The following is a 14294-nucleotide window of genomic DNA, read 5'->3' as shown; positions in this document are numbered from 1 at the left end:
ATACAAAATGTAATTATTCAAATATGTTCCTAAATTTGATGGACATTTGCCATATGTGACCTATTCATGATGGTCTTTAGAACATAATATTATCGTTTAATTTAAATTGAAGACAGACCGCAGATACGTGCATGCATTGCCAACTATAAAGATTTTTTATTTCGTTTAATGTACATAATATTTGTCCTCAGACATTGACACCTGTCTAAACCAAACCGCTACGGGATTGTAAAATTTGTTCAGTGTTGGCAGCTGTTCGGTTTTATCATGTTTCACATTGAACAACGAAGTGATGATTCATACTACGATGTTCAGGAATTGGTATTACCAGAGTAAAAAACACGAAAAAACTACATTCACGACACGTGTAGATCAAACTTAATCGGACCATATGCTCAAAATGGCAAAATGACTTTATAGAATTGTAAAAACCATTTGATGTAAATAGTATTGATAACGGTTCTGTCTAATAGGTAGAAAAATCAATTTTGTTAGTTTGTTTGTTTGTTATTGTTCTATTTTTTTACTGTGTTCGCAGTCCTTAAATTCTGGACGACCTTCACAATGAACGTTCAAAATCAAAAGTTTGTCTTAAAATAAAAACAGCTTAATCTTTAAATGAAAGCAACAGTAATGCATTATGCTTTTAAGCATTTCTAGATCCAGTCGAGGAGCTGAATGTAACTTCTACTGTCGATACATTACAAGCTTTATGGACAATGCCAACTCTTCCAATACCTTTCAATCTGAATGCTAATGTCACGTGTTTGGTAGAAACTGTCTGTAATACGAGTACAGGAAAGGTCAGTATTGTTGCTGAATGTTTTTAATGGTGACGGCGGGTGACTTTAACAAAATAAGAAATATTCATCACAGAATGGCGTTTTGCCAATATTTGTATTTTTATCGAAATTATAAATTACAGTTAGTTCGAATAAATTTTGTTCTTTTTTAATAACTGAACTAAAAAATGTATACTCAGTAATTTACAAAGAATATAATTTCTCTATTTTAACATTAGTTCGGTATGTGCTTTATCGTAAACGTTTGATCATATTATTTTATATGATTCTATTATGAATTTTTAACGATATTGGTGTAATCTTATATGACCACATCGATCAAGTGACCTGAAGATTTCCAATGTTGCTTGCGTCCCCCCCCCCCCCCCCCCCCCAATGTTTTTAAAGGAGGTAACTGCATCGTTGTTACTGTTTTGTATCAGCGATTCGTGAGTTGATTCAGCTGTTGCTCCGAGCTGTCCTATTTGTACTCGTTCTTCAATAGAATTTCTCATTTTTTGAAGATTTTGAGTAGGATAAGGAGGAACATTGAAAATGAATCAATAGTCCTCAATTTAAAAAAGCATAAACCAATAATTAAATTATTCATCAGAAGGATGCCTTTTATCACAAAATCAGTAGATAAAATTTTACAAACTGCAGCTTGATTTTCTTTTTAGAAATTTGTAATGGTTAATATCCGTCAAAAGAATGTGACACTTAACATCAGCAATCTGTTCCCGGCAACAAATTATATAGTACAAGTACAGTGTAAACTTTCAAAGTCAGCTTATTGGAGTCCTGAAGTTATGTCCGCGCTTGTTTCAACAAAATCTGACAGTAAGACTTTACTTTGAATAAAAAATTAGAAGTATTTATATTTGATAATTGCAATTTTTTTAAACAAAATTTCTATAATTATAGTAAAATACATAGTAATATGTTATTGCTTACTCATGCTACCTCCGCTTTAAGTATTCGGTAAACAGTAGGTTAATATGCAATGGCTATGGAAACACATCACACGATATAGCATGTTCACATGAACCTTGGTACCAAATTTCAGGAAGTTCCGATAAATAGTTCAAAAGAAAAATGCAACAAAAAATTTCATACATTGCAATTATGTGTAAGAATATTTTTTTGATAAACAGGAGGTTGATGAGCGACAACAATGTAAATGCATAAATGGTACGGGATGTTCATATAGTTCCCGAGAAAAAAAAATGCGAATTGCCTAAAATAACGAAAAGAGAAAAATGATCTAAAAAATTAAGAAATAGAGAAAAATTAAAGAATAGAGCAAAATTATCGAAAAAATTAAAGAATAGAGAAAAATTATCGAAAAAATTAAAGAATAGATAAAAATTACCGAAAAAATTAAAGAATACATTACATATAATGAAGATCCACTTATACAGACACTAATTATAGAAACGTCTGTGAATTGCATCATTCTTTAGGGGAGTAGTAAAGTGTGTGTGTTATAAATAAATAATCATAAAGCTATAATACAAACGCATACTATAACTTTTTTAAATTTATCTCTTTTTATAGGACCACTATCAGGACCAGAGCTGGAGATCAATTCCTTCATTTATATAAACAATTCAATATTCATCTATTTTAAGGTAAGTTATGCTCGTTTCGATTAGTCATTTTTAGCTCACTTGGCGCCCGCTGTTGTCCGTAAACTTCCTACATCTTCTCTGATGTGATTGACACAATTTTAACTTATATTGGAAAGGAATATATATGGAAACAAACATTATGGTGTATCGATAGGTTAAAAACATGAGCGCCAGAGACGTCAGGAAAATTTTAACAATTTAAATGTAAAGTGATTATACTCCATGTAAAATGATGCGGGGTGTCAATTTTGGCAAAAGTAAGTACCTAAGTACTTTCAAATTTGACACAGCCGTACATATATAAAAATAAGGAGATGTGGTATGATTGACAATGAGACAAATATTCACCAGAGTTCAAATGAAGTAGATGTAAGCAATTATAGGTACGGCCTTCAACAATGACAAAAAACCCATACCGTATAGTCGGCTATAAAAGTTTTCATGTTCTTGTCTTGGAAAAAGAAAGAAAGACGTCAAACTAGTTTGGATAATATGTCTTTTGGTTTTGTACTTTCTGGTTTCCACTCTAGTATGAATGATTTCATGTAGATCGGAACATGAGCGTACCTGGTGACATCTTCGGTTAAAAATTTTGACACGTTTTCATTTTTTGTTTTTTTTTTTGTTTGTTTGTTAGAAGATGGATTTGCGAAAGTCGAGAGGTTTAGTTAATGGATATCAAGTCGTTACCTCCAGCAATTTTACAGGCAACTACACATCAGACTACCTTACTCTTGAAATACCATATGAAAATAAGAGGGAAAATCAAACTGTTGAAATCTATGCCAGGAATATCAAGGGGACATCATTGGAACCAACTTCCCTTCAAATAAATACCAACAATGAAGGTATTTAGTTTCGAAAAATTATAAAAATGTTAATAAAATTTCAACGACATTACACTTGACAGCGAATTATCTTTTATTTTTTGTAGAATAAAATAAAACTGAAGTAAAAACACAACAAGAAAACATTACACGATACGCTAAAGTTATAATTCTGGTCTAATATCTAAAAGTGTTTTTAAATCATGCTAAAATCTAACAGATGAAAATTATCTATTGGGCTTTTATTCCTTAACAGGAGTGTTATCCATAAAAAAAAATAATGCTACAACAGAATTATGAGGAAGAACGACTTAAAACGACACTACATAGGTTTTACTGTCACCATCACGAACTAGTTGATCGATACGATATGGCTATGGCTCAACTGACTAGCGACATGTTTTCGCAGTTATAGATATTAAAATACCTGAATAGTCGTCTAAACTGTACTTATATAGATAGTGTCCTGTTCCCGAGTGATGCTTGCATAGCACGACAAACTCGGTCTCGCTTTTTTTGGAGTTCTTGCAATTCCATCAGTTTTGTGTGTTTCCTTGATACGTCTTCTTGGTCGCTTTATGAGATTTGTACATCGGTAAAATACTGTTGCCGTAATCTATAAATCATTTCTAAGATGGAAGCCTCGATATTGATTTTATGATTGGTCTACTCAAATTGTATCTAATATTAACTTAACCGTGAAATTAGATATGTAGTATTATCTGGAAAAAAGCAGTAAATTAAATATTAACGTACTTTAACTTGTACAGTTGAAAGCGACACAGTGACAGTTGTTGTGGAAAAGGAGAATAACAGTAGTTATGTGTGGCTCTCTGTTTATACTGACTCTGTTTCCACAACCAATGTGACCACTATATACTGGTGTAGAGGGATAATAAGCATGTCTAGAATTGTGATGTGTCAGGTAAATGAATAGTTAGATCATATTCATACATATTTATTAGAGAAATATTCCATATGATGTAACATGTTTGCCTTTATTTTTTCATATTGGTTTGATCACATGATTATTGTGTCCATATGTGTTGCTTCTAATGGAAAACATCATAGATAGGTAAATAAGAACAAAGTTTTTTTCATCTACGGAAATCTACGACCGTAAAAAGTTTATTGTTTAAACCGTTGAAGCATTAATTTTAAAACACAGGTATGTTTAGCAAGATTTGACTTAAGCCCAACGATGTCAAAACAGCATCTTGCAATTTCAAATATACCTTAAAAAGGAATTGGAATTCAAAATTTTATAAACACGGAAATCATATCATACGATTTTTGCTGTAGCTGCTGGTGGACTTTCACTCCACGAAGCTTACTCGATGACCAATAATTCGTTAAAAAATATTTTTTGGGTTAAGGGATGTTTTTCTTCCGACTGCTTAATTTATGGTTGTAAGGCATATCATACAGTTGCATTGGATGGGAAATATGACTTTTTAGTTAATCTTTTCTTTCGTTTATAGTAGAGGGTTATACTTAAATTTGTCAATCAAATACAACGACAATGATATATTAGTTAGCCGAGGCAGTGTATATGCCAAACTCGTGAATAAAAAGGAGATAAAAAACGACAAAAATAATCAAGACATCTAGAGTCTTCAACTACAGACATGTGTTCATACAATGATATATGTTATGCACATTATTTACATCTTGAATTCAGCCAACCAATATTTTAACTGCATTTTGACAAATGCGAACTCGTATAGTTCCTAAAGCGAGATTCGAACTCAAGCTGATTGAGACATCAACGGCAACTCAAGCTCTATAGAGTCTATAGCTTATGTTCATCTGTTGATGTCTTCGTTTTTCTTTTCCATGACGTATACAGTCCGATTATAATTATACTAAACCGGATCTAAATATGCGATTAGGACTGAATAATGCATCAGACAACAATTGGCAATTTGGTGTGGCCTTACAAAAAAGACCTGGTATGATTTGGGCACGGCAGAGTTGTATTTTTAAATGTAGATCTTGTGGTAAGTGTAACAAATTTATATTTATAAATCATAAGTGTTTTCATTATCTGAAATGTAATAAAACGTTTCACATAGGTCAGAGAATTATACGAAATTATCAAATTGATTCATAATATTGATGAAATTTTGTCAGAAAAAAAGTATACCTTTTAAGGATGATTGCTTGTAATGTTTTTAAGAGAGCATTCACAATGTATCAACTACACTTGTGCTTTACTGTTTTAAGAGAGCATTCACAATGTATCAACTACACTTGTGCTTTACTGTTTTAAGAGAGCATTCACAATGTATCAACTACACTTGTGCTTTACTGGTTTCCTTTCTGGTAGCTTTTTAATTTTAACTTGTTGATACCTAATTGTTTCAATTATAATATGTTCTGCATATGAAACTGAATAAAAAAAAATAAACCTTTTTCTTTCATTTTTTAAAGTTGACATACTTGTGAGATCGTCTATCGTTTCTATGATAAGCGGAAATTTAGTTAAGAAAATACAAATCAGTGTGTTAATAAACAAGAAATCTAGAAAATTATTTCAAAATGAGTCTTCTTTTCATGTACATAATAAGATTTTCAACTTTTCCTTTATACTGTGTTACTCATTTGACCTGTTCAGAAACTATGCAAACCATTGACTAGTATATCTTTATCCTGTTTGTGTAGTATTGTTATTTCCAGATGATCCGATATCTATTAATTTGATGGATGGTTTATTGTTAATGTTTTTATATATGTATATTTTTATCCTTGAATGTGCATGGTGATATTGCACTTTCATGTCTTGTGTAAATAGCAAAACTATGTTTTATTTTGATGTTTTAATATTGTATATAACAGTCTCTCATAGTTCTTTTAAGAATGGCACATGCATTCCAAATTTTATATTGTGTATTAAATGTCATATTGTGTTTATAATTGTATGTATGTGGTGAGACTCTAATAAACTATTGAACTTTTTGAACTTTGTATAAGCTGTTCAAAAATAATTCATGCCAAAAGGGGTTTATAGCTTTAGTGAATACTCAATCTTGCTCCTTCTTATTTCAATCAGTAGAATGATTAAAAATACACAGGATAATACATTCTAAATATCAGCACAGAAATAAGACATTTACTCTAAAATCTGAGATATCACTTCAAATCCGAAATAAAGGAAGAAATAGAATATCTCCATCACATGAAAAAAAAAAACACGTTTATGGAAGAAAAGTCGTACTTTGTTTGGAAGCTTTCTGTGTGAAGTTTTGATATCAAAGTTAAAAACGTACAAACATCTCTTTAACATTAAGGTAATTAACATCATGTTTAACATTTTGTTTTAACGTTCATCATAAGTAGAGCTAATTTTGTTTTACAAAATAGAAATCATTATCTACAAAACGAATGCAATTATTATCAACTAAACATAATGACTTTAAATATGTTCTTTACATGTCCAATAAGTGTTCGTTTGTTTTCATTAATTTATCAAATTTTAGTTCCAACTAAAGGGCCAACAATTCCTATCACGCATAAAGATAAAAATGTACCGAACACTTTGATTCTGATACTGACTGATGATTTCTGTAGCCAGAACCAATGGCTTCCAGTTTCGTATCATATTACATACTACCCACAGGATGATTTATCACTAGGTAGGTTTATTTTTTATTTCCAGACATTTAAAGCTTTCGCTACAAGCTATAATTTCTGATTGATGTAGAACTGAACATTTGATTGAAATGTGATAAAAATTTCAAAAAATAAGAAGACAAAATCAGGACAGCTGAACCTCCCACAAAAAAATAATATTAAGCAATAATACATCTTTATACTACACAGATACATGGTCAGTATGTATTGATCGGTTTTTTTTATCGTCTTTTTATTTAACACTTCGTTTTGCACAAAATTCAATGGAAATTTCTATTTTGATCAAATTTCCAGTTGTTGGACGGTAGCGTAACTTTTATCAAAACCAAAAATTAAACTTCTTCATGCAAAGTTTGAGTTAGACAAATTTGGAAAACTTTTATCCCCTTTTTGTTTTGTAGTTTCCCGTGAATTTCTTCATATTTTGCATTCCAAAAAACACTAAGACTGTAGGTTTGACTCTGTCATAAAGTCCTAATAACGTTTTTTTAACTTTATTTTAGCATCCTTTGCTTGATTCAATTAGAATTAACATTATTTTATTTTCACTATCACACTGATTTTACCAAATTTTATTTGTTGTATCAAAGTGAAGAACAAAACAACTGCTGCTTCTCCGTATCTGAGGAGAATTGAACTGAATGATGTAGAGGACAATAAAACGTATAACATTTCATGGAGAATAAGTTCTAGATCATTGCAATATGGAAAAGCAACTAATTTCACAGTTTATACAGGTCCAAGTGGTAAGAATCGAAATAACAATAATTCCTTTCAACAAAAGAATATGACGTCAACAAATTTCATCAATATATACGTTTATTCCATATTGAAAGAACTTTAGTAGGTTTTTCTATATGAATGGGATTTTGAATAAATAAACATATTCACCTGCCGAAAAAGTATATTCACCGCGCAAAACGTCGCGTGCTTTTACGTGAATTATAACGATACAATGTATGACGTTTAGTTGGTTTTGGTAAATAACTGTTATTTTAAACATATTTTCTCTCTCTCGGAACATGGAATAAAACAATTACTGTCTTTTGTTTCGGTAAATATGTGGTTTAATTGACTTTTGAAAAACCTAGTGACATTCACTTCGGCCGTTGGCCTCAGTGAATATCAGTTTTTCAAAAGTCAATAAAACCACACATTTACCTCATCAAAAGACAGTAATTGTATATTTTTCCATATTGAAAGAACTTTAGTAGGTTTTTCTATATGAATGGGATTTTGAATAAATAAGCATATTCACCTGCCGAAAAAGTATATTCACCGCGCAAAACGTCGCGTGCTTTTACGTGAATTATAACGATACAATGTATGACGTTTAGTTGGTTTTGGTAAATAACTGTTATTTTTAACATATTTTCTCTCTCTCGGAACATGGAATAAAACAATTACTGTCTTTTGTTTCGGTAAATATGTGATTTAATTGACTTTTGAAAAACCTAGTGACATTCACTTCGGCCGTTGGCCTCAGTGAATATCAGTTTTTCAAAAGTCAATAAAACCACACATTTACCTCATCAAAAGACAGTAATTGTATATTTTTCCATATTGAAAGAACTTTAGTAGGTTTTTCTATATGAATGGGGTTTTGAATAAATAAGCATATTCACCTGCCGAAAAAGTATATTCACCGCGCAAAACGTCGCGTACTTTTTACGTGAATTATAACGATACAATGTATGACGTTTAGTTGGTTTTGGTAAATAACTGTTATTTTAAACATATTTTCTCTCTCTCGGAACATGGAATAAAACAATTACTGTCTTTTGTTTCGGTAAATATGTGGTTTAATTGACTTTTGAAAAACCTAGTGACATTCACTTCGGTCGTTGGCCTCAGTGAATATCAGTGTTTCAAAAGTCAATAAAACCACACATTTACCTCATCAAAAGACAGTAATTATATAATATTCGTCTGACCTAATTGTAACAAATGTACTTCGACAGAAATAAAAAAAAAACGAAATCTTTTGCGGTCATACTTTTAGGTATCAGTTTCGAGTCTGCCAGGAAACCATTTTAAGATGCAAATTACCATCTGAATTCAAGAATATCATTGTTTATTATTGATATAGAATGTTGTATTTGTTAGTCTGTCCTTGCATCTCATAGGTTATTTTATTTTGAAATTGAGAATGTATACAGAGACAACGATATCTTTTGTATATCTCCATCATTTTTATTTTCTTGAAATTACTGCTGATGGATTATACAAAATTAAGATATAACGGCAAACGGCATGATCCCTTTCTTCATTCGGACATACTTTTTATCCCAGCATAAGGCATATTTAAGGTGAACACAATAGTACATTACGTGTTATCGTTTCCCGAGAAATAGAATGAAGTTCATAACAGCGTGGACATGGACACATGGTATTTAAATGTTATCTTTTCTGTCACTCACTGGCTGTGACATAGTTACTATCGTTCCTAAAACATTTTTTTTTTGCGCTAAATTTTATAAGAGTTTGTTTAAATATGATCTATATAATCACCAAAAAGTTTATTTTGAAATATTATATTCAGAGGTAATCAATCAAAAAAAGTTATATTTTTTTCTTTGTAAAAAAATAAGTTCTATAGCTCATTAAAAAAATACGAAATAATCTATTCGTACGAGTTGAACATCAGAGTAAGCTACGATCAATTTTCTTACTAAATTGTTTTGCACGGAACACATAGACGACTCCAATGATAAGATTATCCTATCCATCTAAATATCATGCTAACAAAATTTAACACGTGGAAATATCATTCAAGAAGCATATGAATCCGGTCGTTTGTGTGCAAAAAACTTGAATTATAAAAAAAAAAAACATGTCGATGTTTTGATTGAACACCAATCGCGATTCGTAATTTTTATTGTGTTTCGTTGTAGTAATAACTATACAGTTTATGGAAAGAACTAGAGTTTTGATTAATGTAGAATATAATTATAGGAGATTGATTAATTGGTTGTTGGTTGCTTTACGTCCAGTGGAAAATATTTAATGCATGTTCAGGGTGATATTATAGGAGATGTTGGGTATATTATATATTATAACGATCCCAGCGACACAAACAATCAAAAGAAGTTCCATGAGAAAAATATACAGAATAAGGAAATGTAAAAACAGTAAAAATGAAAAGATTTTGCTTCAAACAGGTTGATACCACAAGAATTTTGACGTCAGAACACATTTGCATAGTGATTTGAAAAATCCTCTGAATAAACTTATTCTTTCAAAAGAAACTTTTTGTTGTGATTATATAAATCTATTTAAAACAAATTCCTATGAACTTGCATGCAAAAACTTTTTTTTCATGAAAGAACATGTGTATAGATAGTCATTATGTACATCCCCATTGAGAGACCACTGACATACTGTAATTGCGTGAGATTTTTGTTGTCGTCAGCCAGTGACAGTCACGATAACATTTAAAAACCAGGTGTCCATGTCCACACAGTTATGAATTCTATAACACTCGCATACAATTCAGAGGTTCCCGCAAAAGTACAAATGTATTTACACCGTTTTATTATTTCTAGATTTGAATGTTTTACATCATAAAGAAGTGATTCCAGTAAAAGTTCCTGTAATAGCTGCTGTCTCCGTTGTGCTGTTGATGATTTTGATTACAATTGTATGGTAAGCACTGTAGTTATGTTGGAAATGGTGTTATTGTATTAAAAATAAGACACAACAATATAAAATCAAGTCAAAGAAAGGCTTACAACGTCATGGCCATCAATGAGACAGCAACTCAACAACAGATAAGTCAAAATAAAGTATTGGTTACAAATTTAACTATCATCAAAAGTCCATACATTTAAGCAACAGTAGATTACCGATGTTAAAATCTTAAAATCGCTTCAGAAGATAAATCAAGGTAAAACAAACATAGATTAAGGGAATCGCATGAAGCCCAAAAGGAACGAGACCGGGTGCGTTGATAGTGTAAGCGTCTCCTGTTATGCATGAATCACCCGCCATGCGAATCAACACTCATTCAAAATTTCACAATCGGTAATATGAAACAATCGATATAATCACAGATTAAACAACTGCTGTTCTCAGACGGCAAAAATTTGATGCTAGTAAATTGAGTCACAGACATATCGGATCGGTCAACCAATTCGTGATGGCGAGCGAAAATTTTATGTTAAAAAGACTCACATAAAACATCAGGGTGGCCATTAGCAGTTCTGGTTGATATTTATCTAAAACCGATACATCAAGTTTAAAAAAAAAATAACTTGAATTATTCAATAAATAAGTAAATAAACTGGTAACTCTTCTTACAAGTTTTATAAATACCCGCTTCGTTTGTTGAATGACATAAAAAAAATAGTAAACTCACAGGACACGGAAAGACAAATCCTTACAAGGATGAAGTTCATACATTGGACTGATGTTAACAACAGTCAAAACAGAAGACTTAAATTCAAGAAATTCCACCAGATTGGTACCACTATTTTCTCAAAATATCACTAAATACAAACTGAAAATAATAATTGTGACAAGAAGTGACTTGTTTGTGAATATTTTCTACACATTTCTTCGTTGGAATGTCTATTTGTAATCCAAGACTTAAATTTTATTGTAAGAAATGTTCGTTCATTAATTTTATATCATACAAAGAATTCTGGAAAATGATTAGTAATTAAGTTTTAACCAAAATTTGATAATGTTCTTTGACGTTTTTTAAAAAACTGATTTAACCACAAATCTTTTATTAACTGGAAGATATCAATATATTTTTTATCAGGCGTTTTAAGAATGTTTCGGATGTTGTCTGATAAATCTTTCAGCAAACAAAAATTTAAAATTAGGCAGAAAGCCTTTTATTTTTCGACTGGATCAAATCTGAATGTCCGTTTGAACTATTTTAATTGGTCTCTACTGGTTTACCGCAACATAACTATGACAAATAAATATTTAGAATAAGGAAAATAAATTAAAATTTCCCTTGGATTTATTACTGATGTTACCCCAAAAATACAAGTCCCTCTTGAAGACTATGTCTTGCTGTTACAGATTTAGAATTCATTGTTTACATAAAATCAATGTGATGAATTCAAAATTATTATTATTATAAACCATCGAACTTTTTTTCACGTTGACAAAAAAATGGAACTCGTGACTTATGTTGAAATTGTTGTTCAAATTGAAGGAAATCAGTGTGTTTGATAATCGGTCTGCTATAACTTGGTAAAAATTATTATTATCATTACAGGTGCGTACGAACACACTATAAGGAATACAACCCTGGCATTGATTTACCATTAATTCAGCCTTCTACACACTGAACACAGTTTGAGGAAGATACAAAATGAAAAGTTCTATATTTATGATAAACAACATCAAATGAATCTAAAAAATGCGTATACCGTTTTCCTTAGAGTTGAAATAATACCTTTACTTGGTATAGGAATAAGCAAACAAACCGTTCGTTAAGTTGGAAGGAAACTTTACATGTATGTGAATCTGAAATGTTAAGGCTCATCTAAGACAATAATACAATTTGACGATCGGTATCTATGTGGCATGTTTTCCATATATTTTTCTTTTACTACTGTATCATCATAATACTATCACTCATGTCCCTCTGGTATCTTTCGCCTCTCTTTTTCAGTAGTCAGCACATCTGTGTTGACATGAATTATCATCGATATTGTCAAATTTATGAAAAAACTGTTTACAAAACTCTGAATTCTTCGAGGAACAGATTACTTTAGTTTTATTTGGCAAAACCTTTTGGAATATTTGGTCCTTAATACTCTTCCACTTATTACTTTATTTGACCTTTTAACGTTTTAGATTCGAGCGTCCCTGGTGAGTCTTTTGTAAACGAAAAGCGCGTCTGGCTTGCAAATTAATAAGCCTGGTATCATTAATGATGTTTTTTTTTTTACATGTATTCATTATTCCCGAAAGAGGAGCTTTTAGAAAATAACAAACCCGTCCTTCTTTCCATTGGTATTAACATAACAAACGGACGATGACAATATCCCGTCTTTATACTTGATACATAAACTTCACAAATTCCTTAAAACGAACGATATATAGTCGGATCGTCTAGATGTTCGACTAAATATCTTTCTAAAGTTCATACTTCCATTCTGAAACATTGTAATGAGATAGGTGTATTCAACCAGTGGTGTCAATCAGATGGGACTTCTGAAAATCTAAAAGAGAGGCGAAAGATACCCAAGGGACATTCAAGCTCATAAGTCGAAAATAAAATGACAACGCTATGGCTAAAAAAGAAAAAGACAAACAGACAAATAATAGTACACAAAACACAACATAGAAAACTAAAGACTGAGCAATACGAACCCCACCAAAAACAGGGGGTGATCTCAGGTGCTCCAGAAGTTCTTCCTTAAAACTTCAATAACAATCGTAACAATTTTGCGGTAATATCAAAACGTATGATTGTTCTATGCTCTACACTTCTGAAGTGAAGAGCGACTACATCGTCTAATAAAGCTTTTTGTACAACATTGGGAATCGTGATTACAAAATCATTGTTTTAGGTCATGAACATTCTTACTTCACGAAGAACTACACTTATTCAACAACGAGTACAGCTGAGGATATCATAAAACTGCTCGACTTTTTGATCGACAACATAATTTTTGAGTTCGTTGGATTGATATTTCAACAGATAGTCGGTATTCAAATGGGTACCAATTGTGCACCCCCAGGGACCAACTTGTTTTGTATTCATACAGTAACATCTCAAAGACAACAATATTAAGCATGATACAAAAGTAATGTGGTTTACGTGTCATTGTAAATCAATGATGTCCTATCGCTAGATAACCCAAATTTCAGAAAGTGTGCTCCTCTCTTATATCCAAGAAAACGTGAGATGAAAGATACATTCAAAACTATAAGGTCTGCTTCACATACCCTATTACAGGCTATCGATACAGCATGTTCTGTGTTCCCGATTGCTATTAAAACAATTGCTTTGATATCGTGTACAACAGATGTTTGGCGACCCCGATTGCCATTGCAATACAATGGATTTTTCAATCTCGTACAGATTTTGAACTGCATTGCTTATCGCATCTGCTGTATTGATAGCCGGTAAAAGAGTGTGATTCATATCTCGATCTTTTGATCATATCTCAATATGTTACGCTCGTGTATTATCACACTTTACGGACTTTCTACAAATATATAGAAATAAGGTTATGATGACCAATGAGTTTACTATCCACCATAATTCAAATGACGTGGATATACTAGCGACATATATTTGCGGTCTTATATCATAAGATACATCATTAGTCATCAAGAACGGGTCAAGTAACAAACTACTCAAAGTAAGGTCATTTTCAAAATCTATATTGACCTCAGTTTCGCTTCGGTCTTGAGAGATAATCATCCGGTCCATAAATACCCGATATCGA

The 14294-nt window shown here is 31.5% G+C and overlaps 1 protein-coding gene across 1 annotated transcript; it reads left to right on the top strand.

Moving 5' to 3' along the window:
- Positions 1-4982: 4982 nt before the first annotated feature.
- LOC127728580 (uncharacterized) lies at positions 4983-12752 on the top strand. The gene is made up of 5 exons (XM_052236095.1): positions 4983-5240; positions 6720-6875; positions 7464-7619; positions 10419-10518; positions 12107-12752. The coding sequence occupies exons 1-5, from the start codon at positions 5123-5125 to the stop codon at positions 12177-12179; spliced, it is 603 nt and encodes a 200-aa protein (XP_052092055.1). The 5' UTR covers positions 4983-5122; the 3' UTR covers positions 12180-12752.
- Positions 12753-14294: the final 1542 nt, after the last annotated feature.

This window comes from Mytilus californianus, unplaced genomic scaffold (genome assembly GCF_021869535.1).
Source record: "Mytilus californianus isolate M0D057914Y unplaced genomic scaffold, xbMytCali1.0.p SCAF_1, whole genome shotgun sequence".
Lineage (NCBI taxonomy): Eukaryota > Metazoa > Mollusca > Bivalvia > Mytilida > Mytilidae > Mytilus > Mytilus californianus.
Note: the sequence above shows the minus strand (reverse complement) of the source record. Positions and strands in the feature narration are given on the sequence as shown.

What these genes read in the sequence shown, in the direction of transcription:
- LOC127728580 (XM_052236095.1), top strand. Translation starts at nt 5,123, where the DNA reads ATGCGATTAGGACTGAATAATGCATCAGACAACAATTGGCAATTTGGT. An exon ending in TTTTAAATGTAGATCTTGTG is followed by an intron (nt 5,241 to 6,719) that starts GTAAGTGTAACA and finishes ATCAAATTTTAG; the next exon opens with TTCCAACTAAAGGGCCAACA. An exon ending in ATTTTGATTACAATTGTATG is followed by an intron (nt 10,519 to 12,106) that starts GTAAGCACTGTA and finishes TTATCATTACAG; the next exon opens with GTGCGTACGAACACACTATA.